Source organism: Salvelinus namaycush, unplaced genomic scaffold (genome assembly GCF_016432855.1).
Source record: "Salvelinus namaycush isolate Seneca unplaced genomic scaffold, SaNama_1.0 Scaffold187, whole genome shotgun sequence".
In the NCBI taxonomy this organism is placed as follows: Eukaryota; Metazoa; Chordata; class Actinopteri; order Salmoniformes; family Salmonidae; genus Salvelinus; species Salvelinus namaycush.
Genome location: NW_024058641.1, coordinates 63,507 through 77,500, shown reverse-complemented (window position 1 = coordinate 77,500; position 13,994 = coordinate 63,507). Strand labels below are relative to the sequence as shown.

The following is a 13,994-nucleotide window of genomic DNA, read 5'->3' as shown; positions in this document are numbered from 1 at the left end:
CTCTGTACCTCTCTCTCTCTCTGTCAATTCAAGGGGCTTTATTGGCACGGGAAACATATGTTTACATTGCCAAAGCAAGTGAAATGGATAAATAAAAGTGAAATAAACAATAGAAAATTAACAGTAAATATTACACACAAGTTCCAAAAGAATAAAGACATTTCAAATGTCATATTATGTCTATATACAGTGTTGTAACAATGTGCAAATAGTTAAAGTACAAAAGGGAAAATAAATAAACATAAATATGGGTTGTATTTACAATGGTGTTTGTTCTTCACTGGTTGCCCTTTTCTTGTGGCAACAGGTCACAATTCTTGCTGCTGTGATTGCACACTGTGGTATTTCACCCAAAAGATATGAGAGTTTATCAAAATTGTTTTCTAATTCTTTGTGGGTCTGTGTAATCTGGGGGAAATAAGCTCAACAAAAAAAGAAACGTCCTCTCACTGTCAACTGCATTTATTTTCAGCAAACTTAACATATGTAAATATTTGTATGAACATAACAAGATTCAACAACTGAGACATAAACTGAACAAGTTCCACAGACATGTGACTAACAGAAATGAATAATGTGTCCCTGATCAAAAGTAACAGTTAGTATCTGGTGTGGCCACCAGCTGCATTAAGTACTGCAGTGCATCTCCTCCTCATGGACTGCAACAGATTTGCCAGTTCTTGCTGTGAGATGTTACCCCACTCTTCCACCAAGGCACCTGCAAGTTCCCGGACATTTCTGCGGGGAATGGCCCTAGCCCTCACCCTCCGATCCAACAGGTCCCAGACGTGCTCAATGGGATTGAGATCCGGGCTCTTCGCTGACCATGGCAGAACACTGACATTCCTGTCTTGCAGGAAATCACACACAGAACGAGCAGTATGTCTGGTGGCATTGTCATGCTGGAGGGTCATATCAGGATGAGCCTGCAGGAAGGGTACCACACAGCATTGAGATTGCCTGCAATGACAACAAGCTCAGTCCGATGATGCTGTGACATACCGCACCAGACCATGACGGAGCCTCCATCTCCAAATCGATCCCGCTCCAGAGTACAGGCCTCGGTGTAACGCTCATTCCTTCGACAATAAATGCGAATCCGACCATCACCCCTGGTGAGACAAAACCGTCACTCGTCAGTGAAGAGTACTTTTTGCCAGTCCTGTCTGGTCCAGCGATGGTGGGTTTGTGCCCATAGGCGACGTTGTTGCCGGTGATGTCTGTTGAGGACCTGCCTTACAACAGGCCTAAAAGCCCTCAGTCCAACCTCTCTCAGCCTATTGCGGGTAGTCTGAGCACTGATGGAGGGATTGGGCGTTCCTGGTGTAACTCGGACAGTTGTTGTTGCCGTCCTGTACCTGTTCCGCAGGTGTGATGTTCGGATGTACCGATCCTGTGCAGATGTTGTTACACGTGGTCTGCCACTGCGAGGACGATCAGCTGTCCGTCCTGTCTCCCTGTAGCGCTGTCTTAGGCGTCTCACAGTACGGACATTGCAATCTATTGCCCTGGCCACATCTGCAGTCCTCATGCCTCCTTGCAGCATGCCTAAGGCATGTTCACGCAGATGAGCAGGGACCCTGGGCATCTTTCTTTTGGTGTTTTTCAGAGACAGTAGAAAGGCCTCTTTAGTGTCCTACGTTTTCATAACTGTGACCTTAATTGCCTACCGTCTGTAAGCTGTTAGTGTCTTAACGACCGTTCCACAGGTGCATGTTCATTAATTCTTTATGGTTCATTGAACAAGCATGGGAAACTGTGTTTAAACCCTTTACAATGAAGATCTGTGAAGTTATTTGGATTTTTACGAATTATCTTTGAAAGACAGGGTCCTGAAAAAGGGACATTTCTTTTTTTGCTGAGTTTATGTGTCTCTAATATGGTCATACATTTGGCAGCTCAGTTTCCAACTCATTTTGTGGGCAGTGTGCACATAGCCTGTCTTCTCTTGAGAGCCAGGTCTGCCTACGGTGACCTTTCTCAATAGCAAGGCTATGCTCACTGAGTCTGTAGTCAAAGCTTTCCTTAATTTTGTGTCAGTCTCAATGGTCAAGTATTCTGCCACTGTGTACTCTCTGTTTAGGGCCAAATAGCATTCTAGTTTGCTCTGGTTTTTGTTAATTCTTTCCAATGTGTCAAGTAATTATATATTTGTTTTCTCATGATTTGGTTGGGTCTAATTGTGTTGCTGTCCTGGGGCTCTGTGTGGTCTGTTTGTGAACAGAGCCCCAGGACCAGCTTGCTTAGGGGACTCTTCTCCAGGTTCATCTCTCTGTAGGTGATGGCTTTGTTATGGAAGGTTTGGGAATCGCTTCCTTTTAGGTGGGTGTAGAATTTAACACCTCTCTCTCTCACACACACACACCAACTTTACTTACTTATCAGTGTAATGCTTTTAATGATTCTTGCCAACTACATAGTACATACACATGAAAGGAAATGCATGCTAATACCTAATGGCCTCTAGCTTGCTACTCTATTGTTGACTAGACCATTATATTGTGATTAGCCCTTTTAACCCCTTATCCCCTCTCCTGTCATCTTCCCTCTCTCCTCCCCTCCCACCAGAGGACATTATCTCACTACTGCTACAACCTCTTGACGCTGTAAAAGAATGGCTTCCTATAAACACCTGGAGGGCCGTGACAGTACAGATGAAGGATGATAATTTGATCACCCTGTTGCAGGATAACTTTCCTGCAATGCAGGACATTTAAAACATGTAGTGCATTTGAGGTTTTAAAAGGCTTCTGAAGTTTGCAATTTTCACCCTGAAATGTCAGACTTGACCTTCCCTTACAAAAAATGTATCAACCCCTACAAAAATGTCCATGAATTATAATCCACTTAATAATTCACATTTCCTGTTGCTGCAGGATTATTTTCCTGCTGTAGCAAACTGGCTCAAATTAAGATCCTACATTTGTAGCAACTGTTGAGTGTTGAAGAGAGTAGTCCATACACTCTTCAACTACTTGTGAACACTTGAGAAAGCATACTTCTTTTAAAGTCCACCATTACTCCTAAGTGTCTAGATGGGATGCGAGGGCCTATTCTCATTTACATAGCTTTTTGCGAATAAATAAATTGTATGGTGATTTTAGACCACACAGAAGTTTGGCTGCCTCCTGAACTGACTCACAGAGGGGGATAGCATGCCCTAGCATGCTTCCTCTTCTTCCCTCCCCCTCTTTGTCTCTCCCAATGTGGGTGACCGTAGGAGCAACTGGTATGGCAGCACCACAGGAAAAACAGTCCTAGCAGTAACAACTGCTGCTCAACTAGAAGGCTGTAGTAGTGACTAGCTCATATCACAGACTTCATACTATGGGTAGTTGTTGTCCTTATGAGGCAAGTAATCCTGAGACTATTGAGGGAACGGACTAGGGTTTACTCATAACATTCCTCAAATGTGCAAAATATATATTTTTTTAGGAGTTTGTCATAACGGCTTTCATTACAGACTCCCATTTAAAAACTGAGTCACTGGATCATTGCTAAGGAATATAGACTCAGATAGAGTTAGTTAGCATAAAGGTAGCCCTGTTCTAGTCATGCTGCCATGATGCCACCTCTACTGGGTTTATGTGTTGTAGCCCATTAGGGAAGTCTGACTCAGAATTACGTGATGTCGAGTAAGAGTTACCAGGGAGAGAAAAGCTTGGTCTACCTACTGAACACACAGTGCTGGAGAACGTACTTCACTTTCAGTAAACACATCTTGTCCCTGTTACTCTGATGCGAGTTTGTGTTCAGTAACCTAAATACAGTTATTTTGAAGGTGGAGGGAGATGTAGAGAGAGAGGAAAGTGTTTCAGTGCCAGGAAGAAACAGACGGCAGAACTGTGACAGCTAGAAGACATTTTAAAAAGACTCTCTCTGTGCCCAGACCGATGTAAAAGCCAACTCTCGCTGTCACACACAAAAGAGTGTGCTGCCTATGGCTGAGTGAACTGTAAGAGTGACCCGTTATATATCCATAAAGCCCCTTGCCACCGAGATAGAAGCCCCTGTGCCTGCCAGCCGGGTCGGCTGAGGAAAAAGGCTTTGTAGCTACTTACACAGATGGTGAGCGCTCCTGCCCCCATTCTCTCAGGGAAATGCCTGCAGTCTGCAGAAAAGAAGGATGAAGAAAAATGACTATCCTCCCTCCTTCTCCTCCTCCCTTCTTCTCCCTCTCTTCACTCTTGTCCCGGATACACACCGCCTAAACCTTGCCCAAAGCTGGCAAACCCTTTCACCCAGACTAGTGCCATCCAAAAGTCCCCAATCAACAGCAAAAAGAATCCAAGGTAGAGTGAGGAACAATGGGTAAAGACTCCAGTCTACACAGGAGATTCCTTGTTTTACAACCCCCTGTTCTGAATCCCAGATTAGTGGCTGGCTGTCTCCTCCTGGGCTGAAATCTGAGCCCCGCGCTCTCATTGGCTGAGGGGGTCATGTGACTAAAGGAATATCATTTTGAAGAGTCTGCCTGTAGGATTTGGCTGAGTCAGAAGGGAGAATGGATGACAGTATACTAAGGCTGGGGAGGAAAGGGGGATTTGGATGTAAGCTGTGTTTGAAGTTTAACATCCTACATCCATACAAAGAGGATTTTATAAGCCTTGTAAGGTAATATGTAGAATCACATTACTGTTCCAGAAGTGGGAAAATATGCAAAATAAGGATTTTATTCAAAGGTCCAGAATGGAAGCAATTGCAACATGAAACATGATCACATTACTTACAATATTTCTACATGGTGAGAATAGGAGTTTGATATACAGACATTATGCAAAAAGTATTCCCACAATCATCTGTACTGGTATACACAGTATAATCCTAATGTCCATAAGGTACTGTGGTGCTGCAGTGTATTATACCTCCCTACTGGAGCGGCAGGTAGCCTAGCGGCTAAGAGCGTTGGGTCAGGTTTGAAACCCCGACTAGGTGAAATACTATCAGCCGATGTGCCCATGAGCAAGGCACTTAACCCTAATTGCTCCTTTAAGTCACACTGGGTAAGAGCATCTGCTAAATGACTCAAATATATTATGAAACCTCTTGGGGCCTGCAGTGTATAAATACTGTAGTGTTAAACCTTAATGAGTGTAGAAGGTAGGATCAAGCTGCCCTAACAGGATCAGATCATTTCCCACCTACCTAATAGATTGTGTTATGCGTCAGGTTAAACAAATCTGATCATAGCTCTGTGGTTAGGTTCCAACTCCAACCCACACTATCCAACCTGACAAAACAGTTCTGAGATGAGTAATTATAATCTGATCCTAGATCTGTGGTTAGGTAGCAACTCCATCAACTCCATCTACCATCTAAATCAACATCCCCCAAAAGTTCTGAGATCAGTGATTTCGCCTTAGTCTAGCGACTTCTCATAGATGAACCTCTTCATGTTATCATCGATCCAGTCGTTGAAGGAGGACACTCTGGTGAACACGGAGGGTTTCTTGTCCTTGACACAGCCGAAGGCGCCGAAGCTGACGATGCCGTGGACCTCCCACGGGTCTGAGGCTGAGGGTTGGCAGGCGAAGGGGCCACCTGAGTCACCCTGCAGAGGAGGAGAGGAGAGAGGATAAGGAGAGGAGCGAGGGATGAGGAGAAAGGAGAGTGAACATTTTAATGTAATTATAGATGACAACTAAAATATTAAAAGGATGGAACCAGCAATTGTCACAAAAGAGTTGGATTACTTTTATCGACATAGTCTTGCAAATAACATAATCGCTAGTGAATTATTTTCAGACATTAATTCACATCATAGGATAGGAAGCACACGTACTCAACGTAACACTTTACAGAGGGAAAGAACAACACTGAGAGTAGCACAAGAGCTGCTGGGTAAAATACATAGCAGCACGTGGCGGTCAAAGACTCTCATACTGCTGTCATTCATATGGACCTCATTATGACAGACAACTATGTAGTTCCTATGCTCTTTGTCCTCTGTCCCACCACAACAACAAACTAATTCAACCATTATCAAGGCTGACTGATCACAAACAAATGCTGTGTGCTGTGTTACATAATGCATTCCAATCAGGAGAAACCACTGGACTGTATTATCATTGTGTAATATAATAACAAGCCACTTGGTCTCGGTAGAAGCCAAGGTGATACAACCAGCCCACCACCCATAACCTACCGTTACCTACCCCAAAACGAAGCACTAAAGCTGGTTAGTTGGGTTGAACAACCAGGCTTTCTCCCAACCTCTCCTAGCGCAAAACGAGCCACTCTTTGGGTAATAGGTTGTACCACCAGGCTCTCTCCCTTCCTCCCCTTGCCCAAAATGAGGCACTGTAGCCGGGTAGGGGTCCATAGTCTACCTGGCAGGCTGACTTGAGCTCGTCTGGAGACTCGTATCCGGCACAGATCATGGAGGGTCTCAGGGTGTCCCACCAGTAGGCTGGCTTACTGCAGGTGGCGAAGGGGACGATGGGCAGGGCTGCCTGGTTCAACTTCTCAGATACAACAGGGAAGAGGCTACCTGGAGAGAGAGATGGGAGGAAAGGGGAGGGCCGGCGTGTTAGGGGAGTGGCTAGACAGGCATGCCCATGTAATGTTCCCATGCAAATGTCTATAATGACCATTACAACTGCTGTCTAATTCAACATGAACACATGGTCGCCATGCTAGCTAGCTTCTTAGCTTGCAAGCCTTGCTATCCTCATTGAACCCGTTGTGAATAGCCTTAACATATCACTCCTCCTTGTATCTCTCTCTATACATGACTGATCAATAATGGATATCCAGTATGTCTACTAGCTATGTTATAGTCCTATACTAGAGTAATCACTGAGAGTCAATGGGAGCTCAGATAGATACAACTGAACAGAAGATGTTAAAGTCAGATATAGCATTGTATGTTTGTGTCGCTGCCTTGTCACTGTGTGAGAGGTTGAGTGCTTTCTCTGTCTCTCTCTCTCTGGGGTCATCTGCTGCAGTGCTGAGTTGATTCAGACTCTATACGTGGTGTCAATACTATGCTGAGTTGATTCAGACTCTATACGTGGTGTCAATACTATGCTGAGTTGATTCAGACTCTATACGTGGTGTCAATACTGTGCTGAGTTGATTCAGACTCTATACGTGGTGTCAATACTGTGCTGAGTTGATTCAGACTCTATATGTGGTGTCAGTGCTGTGGAGTGCCACCTGGCCTCATGAAAACTTTATCAGCCCTGAAAAGAACATGTCACACCCAGTCAGCCAACACCAGGCTTTGCGTTAATATTGTAGCCTGCTTATAATCCCTCCTAGGAGAGGAAAGCCCTGCTAATGTCAGTCAAGTGTCAAGTAGAGTGGGAGCTGGGTGAGATGGGTGGAGCTATCACTGTCAGTTTGAGGAGAGGTTCTTTGGGGCTGATGTTGTTATAGCATCATAAAATAGTTAAAAGTTTAGTCTCAGCAGAGGTAGGTGTTGCTATGCAATATGTGCCGTGTTTTTAAAGGTGTATTTAAATGGTGTATTTTCAAATGTGTATTTGAAGGGGGGTGTCATGTATCTGAATTGCAAGGGTGTGTGTCTGTATATGTGCACCTACGAGTGTGCCTATTGATAAACTACTATTCCTAAAAACCATAAAAAACATACCTTTCTCGTCGCCCCACCCCGTGACGTAGCAGGGTTTCCCAGCAGGCATCAGGGCGCCGAGCGCCGGCAGACACACGGGACTTATCTCCCTGGTCATGTTGACTGCAGAGCTCAAATGCACCAGGGCGATGTCGTTAGTGATGTCCGTCTTGTCCTGCTCGTACACGAAGCCCTTGTGCCTGATGATGCCGTCCACCTGGAGTCAAAGAAATCGAATCAAATTAAACTTTATTAAAAAAAAAAAAAAAATCGCAGCCTACTTTACAGTAAAACAATAAAATTGAAGGAGATAAAAAACAATCAATGACAATACAGAAAGAGAGACATCATATTACAATTTATACTTAGATAATACATGCTTTTATATCTCAATAAATAAACATTAAAATGCTGTTCACCTTGTAGCAGGCCTCATGGGAAGGGAGGTCCCGGGACGAGTTCATGTGGTGTTTACCCAGACACATGCGCCAATAGGTGGGGTTACCCAGAGGCCTGGATGGGGTCGGGGGTCGGGGGAGAAGGGATTTTTGGTTAAGGTTAGAAAGTTAAAGGGAGTTTCTATTATTACTTGTAACTCACATTTTGGGATTGGATAGAATAATGTGTTAATGTGAGGTTTGTGTGTGTGCGTGCGTGCGTGCTTACGCCATGAAGCAGTGAGCGGCCGTCAGGACCCATTCCTTGTGGATCAGGGAGCCTCCACAGCCATGCATGTAGGGGATGGGATTGAACGGACTGGCCTGAGGAGAGAGAGATTCATCAACAGACATGATTACACGCACACACACATGCATGTAGGCACTAGTTGCAAATAAGTCCTGCACATACGCGGTAGTGCACACACACACACACTAACCCAGGCCTCACCTGCATGGAGACTTGCCAGGGCCAGGTGTGGGGCACAGCCTCTACCCCGTTGACCACTCTCAAGGTGGCACTACTGGGGGGTACAGCAGGGCTCCCACACGTCTCAGGCCAGCCTATAGGAAGAAGAGAGAGACAGGTCAATATACAGTTAATAAAAGGTACTCATGAAAGTCTTTTCAAAGTGTCAGTCAGTGGGAAATGTCACCCTGCTGTTGGAAAGGGAAAGCCACTTTATTACTGAAGTCTGGTTGAGCTGGCAAGGCTCCATGATGTACCTAGAGACAATGTCTCTGTAGTAAACATAGCAGTTGTCCAGATGAACATCCCATGAGGAGAAGGTAGTAGTTGGCCATTTTTATTTAATTTAATCTTTCTTTTGATAGGGAGTCATGCTGAGACCAAGGTCACTTTTACAGATGAGTCCTGTATACACATCAATACACACATCAATACACACATGAGTATTCACATCAATACACACATCAATACACACATGAGTATTCACATCAATACACACATCAATACACACATTAATACACACATGAGTATTCACATCAATACACACATCAATACACACATGAGTATTCACATCAATACACAAAAAGCAAAACACAATCATAGAAAACACATTCTCAGTAAAATGCTCCTCAATCTGCATTTGCCACAGATCTAAGGTCAGATATTTTTATTCCCCCTAATGGTTCATGTTAGGATTTGTGTCAGGGTAATCTGATCCTCGATCTGTGGTTAACCAGTAGTTGTACTTACTGATAGTGATGTTGTCCCATGGGTTAGCGGGAGGGGGAGGCAGAGTGGGGAACATGTTGGGATCAGTGGTCCAGTAACCACGGAAACCCTTCTCCACATTGGCTTTGTTGCTGAGGAAACGGACCACAGCCGTGTTGCCGACGACAGTAACCTCGGGGGGCGGGGCAAAGCCACAGAAGCGACCTGCACAGGTTACCAAGTACAAATAAGAAAAGTATGTTATTGAAGTAATGTAGATTTATCACATGTACTTAGTTACATTGATGAAAGTAATGCACCCTTGAAAAAATGACAATTTGTAACTTGAATCCACAGCAGTTTGCAGAAATCCAACAAAATATCCTCTATGAATCCTATTTTAATGGCGTCTCTATAGTGTTATCGCTATGGTACCAGCCTTGTGAGGTCAACCCTGCTCCACCGTAGATCTCCACGTAGTCCACACACTGTCCCAGCTGGTTCACGGCCTGCACCTGTAGTAGTAACATAAGACACATGGATAACATATAAAGACATAAGACAGCTGAACATTGAAGTGGCAGACCACATGAAGAGAAGAGACACATAGTCTGCTGATTCCACTAAAAGCACACATACCAGAGAAATATGCCTAAGGCAACTGGACACTAATGATAGAAGAGACACATAGTCTGACAATTCCAATAAGCACACATACCAGAGAAATATGCCTAAGGCAACTGGATACTAATGATAGAAGAGACACATAGTCTGCCAATTCCAATAAACACACATACCAGAGAACATGCTGAGGCACTGAGTTAAATACAGGGCTAAGTCATAGGCCTATAGGATAGATGGACATATATTATTTTAAGACAAGCATGGGTCTGGCCACTATTATAATCTAACTGAAAGCAGATATGGGCGTTATTGGGCGTGAACAAGTAAGAAGCCTGAACTAAAAAGATAATGATGGCAGGAAGAATTAGGGGAAGTATGCTTATTTGCATATGGGGTGGACCCATATGCTATTTGTGTATAAATGTTGTGGCCGGGGCTGGGAAGCGGTGTGTGTTCCGCGGGGTGAGTTCCGCGTGGACATGCCAGTTGGCTGTACAGTTGTAATAAAGAGCATGTTTGAATTTACAAGTTCTGATAAGCGTTGTATTTGAAATGATTTTCCACGACATATTTGGCGAGCTTGCCAGGAGGGACAGGGACTGAGGAATGGCGTCCAGGGCTGGAGATAGTTTCTTTGGACAATCTTGCAAACACTATGGCCACAACTATAAAAAGGTAAGCTTGTTCTTACATAGTTGAAATGTTTGTATGGATTGCTTCAGAGATCCTGTCTCAGCGAGAGGGGCGCCATGTAAGTCTCTCTTTCAAATTTCCTAAAAAGAAACCAGTAAAAACGAAAGAACTTTTGAATTCAAATAAATTTGCATGTATGTGTAATTTGGGGAATTGTATTAAATATAAATGCATGCGCATGTATAGAGAATGAGTGAATAGGCGATGTGAACTTTGCTTGTGTTAGGTGTTTAGTGGAGCATGCGCTCGTTCTGATTAGACCGTTCGAATGTGTAGCTTAAATGATGTGCTTGTTTGCGCCATTTGGCTGAGATGGCTGGCTATAATGTGGGACAGCTCATACGGTAAAAACAGATAATGTAGGTAGAAAATCCTGTGATACCTCTTCAATAAAATTAGTAGAAGGAATGCTTGGACAGGTTACTTATGAATAATGGCTCTAAAGATAACAGAGAACTGCATAAATAAGTAGTTAGAAAGCCACCGCTCTTTAAAAAAGGAACATTTTTAAAGAGGTCTGATTGGGTGGATATTTAGTAAATAAATACTTCATGGCTACCGCCCCAGAACGGGGGACTGAACGGATGAATATTTAGAAGGCAGGAAAAACGTTTGCCCGATTGTGCGGCGTTCAACTGCAAAAGTAGCTTATAAATATTAGGTTGTAGGAAAAACGTTTGCCCGATTGTGCGGCGTTCAACTGCAAAAGTAGCTTAATACGGTCAAAGCATAAATCAGTAGTTAAATAAATATTTCATGGTTAACGCTCTGAAAGGAGGACTGTACGGGTGAAATATTAGGTTGCAGGAAAACGTTGGCCCGATTGTGCGGCGTTCAACTGCAAAATTAGTTTATACGGTCAAAACATAAATCAGTAGTTAAATAAATATTCATGGTTACCGCCCCGAAAGGGGGACTGTACGGATGAATATTTAGGACGTTTGCCCGATTGTGCGGCGTTCAAATGCAAAAGAAATCCTGCGAATAAAAAACCGCTCTGTCTAGCTAACAGGGTTTTGTAATTCAGTAGGTCACGCCACAATACTACTCTAATAATAGAAGTAAAGATCAGTATTGGGGGGGTGAATAGAATATGAAGACAAGCTGATCCGATTAGACAGTAGTCTCGTCATATTGTAGAAATCCTAGAAGTCTAGGCTTATGTAGGAGGAAGTGAATTAAGTCAATAAAGAAAGACTAAGTTGTTTTGAGGTAAAAACAAAGGGATTGAATGAACAGATGAAACATAAAAGGATGAATGATAATGTTGTAAGAAATGAGTAGATCTGTGTAGAGATAGAACATTAGGAAGAAAGGAAGGATGGGTTGTGTGTGTGTGTGTCTGTGACCAACTGCTGGTAGGAAGAGGCATGCGCAAGCCTCTCTGACAGTTAACTGAGGGTAATTTGAGAAGGAGAGTGCAGTTAACTGCTATTAGGCAGATGAAATGAAATTAAGGAACATCGAAGTAAAATAAGTTATAATCAAGGATAAAAACACTGATGTGATAAAGTAATAAGCGACCATAGTAGAATACTAAAAAAGGAGTTAAAATAAATAACCATAAAGATAATAAAAGAGGTTTAAACCAAATAGTGTGTAACAAAACAGAAAGTAGAATCGTCGATAAATTGAAATTGTACTATAAAGTTAAAAACGAATCTAGGTTAGTTAAGATAAATAGTGATAAATAGTGAAATTCAGGACAGATTAAGGATTCACGAACGGTGTAACAAAGGAAGAGGAAAAAAACAGGCCGTCGATCACTCTGTACCCACAGAGACTGCGGTCTAAAAATAGCCTGAAGGACAGAGACCAGAATATGAGAGGTTTGTTTCACTAAAACCGTGAATCGGGAATTAAACAGTAAAATGGGATAAAAGACAATGAAATAATAAGAATATAGAGAATAGGTAAGAAAGTATAGACAAAATAAATTAATAAAGGTAAAAGTAAGACGTTAGATAGAGATCTTAACGGAGCGGGCAGTGGACTGGTGTGACTCAGTTGGTAGAGCATGGTGCTTGCAACGCCAGGGTTGAGGGTTAAATTCCCACGGGGGACCAGGATGAATATGTATGAACTTTCCAATTTGTAAGTCGCTCTGGATAAGAGCATTTGCTAAATGACTTAAATGTAATGTAAATGTAATCATAAAATTGATTAGAACTATAAAATGAATAAATAATGATATCTGTAAAGGGAAAAACACAGTGATATTTGAAGTATTGTACTAGAATAAGACAGTTAAGTCATCTGTAGTATTCAGAAATAATGTCTGTACTATATAGAGCATGCTTTGATAAGAGAAATTAAGTGATGGGACAAATGAATTTTTAATTGGAAAGGGGATTCGCTCTACCTTGGAAAAATAGTAAATAAAAGGTGTATAATACATGGGAGTATTTAGGAAAAATAAATAAATAATTAGTGGCATGACAACAAAATGACTGTTTCCATAGAATAGGGAGAGAAGGACACTATTACCTGATAAACAGGATAAATAGGACAAGGGAATTAAACAGTCACATGGGACCAAAATGTGAAGCTCGATTTGCAGGCGTTCTGATGTCAACATTCTATCATCAGAAAATACATTGCGATGGGGTTGTGTGTGTGGTTCCTCTAGTCCTCGCAGACGTGCGGGTGATTGGCAGAACTATTGACAAGATCTAAGAACCAATAAGAAAATAGCTCTCTGTTCTGGATATAGGTATATCGGGTATGAGAAAAATTAGTGTAATGTGACATTAGAACTTAGTGCGGTAGTAGGAAATGCCGCTATACAAGAGTTAATATCCTTGTCAAAATAACAAACAACTAATCGGTTTGAGGTTAGTGAGAATGGAATTTTTTACTTGTCGGTGTATAGTCTCTGAGCGAACAATGAGTGTTTCATAGAGATTACAGTTTATATGTGGTCAAGGAGAAGTATTAGATCACGTTTGACTTGACATCTAGTAGAGTAACGATGGAATTTTAATTGTTAGACATTCTATACCACAATTCTCTGGAACTGTTAAAGATGCTTTAGAATAAAATCTATGGATAAGTAAAATTATTGGTTTGCTGACTAAAAGGTAACATTGTGAATATTAACGATATGTACACTTTCTTTTCCAGAAAGAATAAGGAAAAAAAAAAAAAAAAGGGTTTTTTAATCTTCTCTGGTCAACAATGTCATTGGAGACTGCATTACTGTGGAAAGCAGTTAATTAAAGTCAGCTGCTTTAAAAATAAAAATATCTGGATAAGGCTAAAACATGGAGTTCTGGATGAGTGAGTCCAGTCCCTTTGCGATTATTGGCTTATGATTCACTAGTGAGTACACCATGTACTGGGAATGAATATGCATTAGTAGATATATTGGAAGGGTTTTTTCCAATTCAGTTTCAAATTGGGTATGCAAAAGGATGAACATGTTTTTGAAAAATGTATTTAAGTTGCTCCTAAAGAAAGGGGGAGTGGAAACATATTAATGGTGTCA

The 13,994-nt window shown here is 42.2% G+C and overlaps 2 protein-coding genes across 2 annotated transcripts in view; both read right to left on the bottom strand.

Moving 5' to 3' along the window:
• The window catches only part of LOC120037777 (protein FAM13A-like), a 73,574-nt gene extending 69,486 nt beyond the window's left edge, over positions 1-4,088 (bottom strand). The window contains exon 1 of the mRNA XM_038983742.1: positions 4,062-4,088. Within this exon, the coding sequence (XP_038839670.1) occupies positions 4,062-4,088 (27 nt within the window). The remainder of the gene's footprint in view (positions 1-4,061) is intronic.
• Positions 4,089-4,649: 561 nt separating this feature from the next.
• Positions 4,650-13,994, bottom strand: part of LOC120037787 (ovochymase-2-like) — a 44,235-nt gene continuing 34,890 nt past the window's right edge. The window contains 8 exon segments of the mRNA XM_038983759.1: positions 4,650-5,551; positions 6,330-6,490; positions 7,598-7,793; positions 7,996-8,089; positions 8,243-8,337; positions 8,465-8,577; positions 9,233-9,415; positions 9,630-9,705. Coding sequence (XP_038839687.1) covers positions 5,360-5,551; positions 6,330-6,490; positions 7,598-7,793; positions 7,996-8,089; positions 8,243-8,337; positions 8,465-8,577; positions 9,233-9,415; positions 9,630-9,705 — 1,110 coding nt within the window. The 3' untranslated portion in view covers positions 4,650-5,359.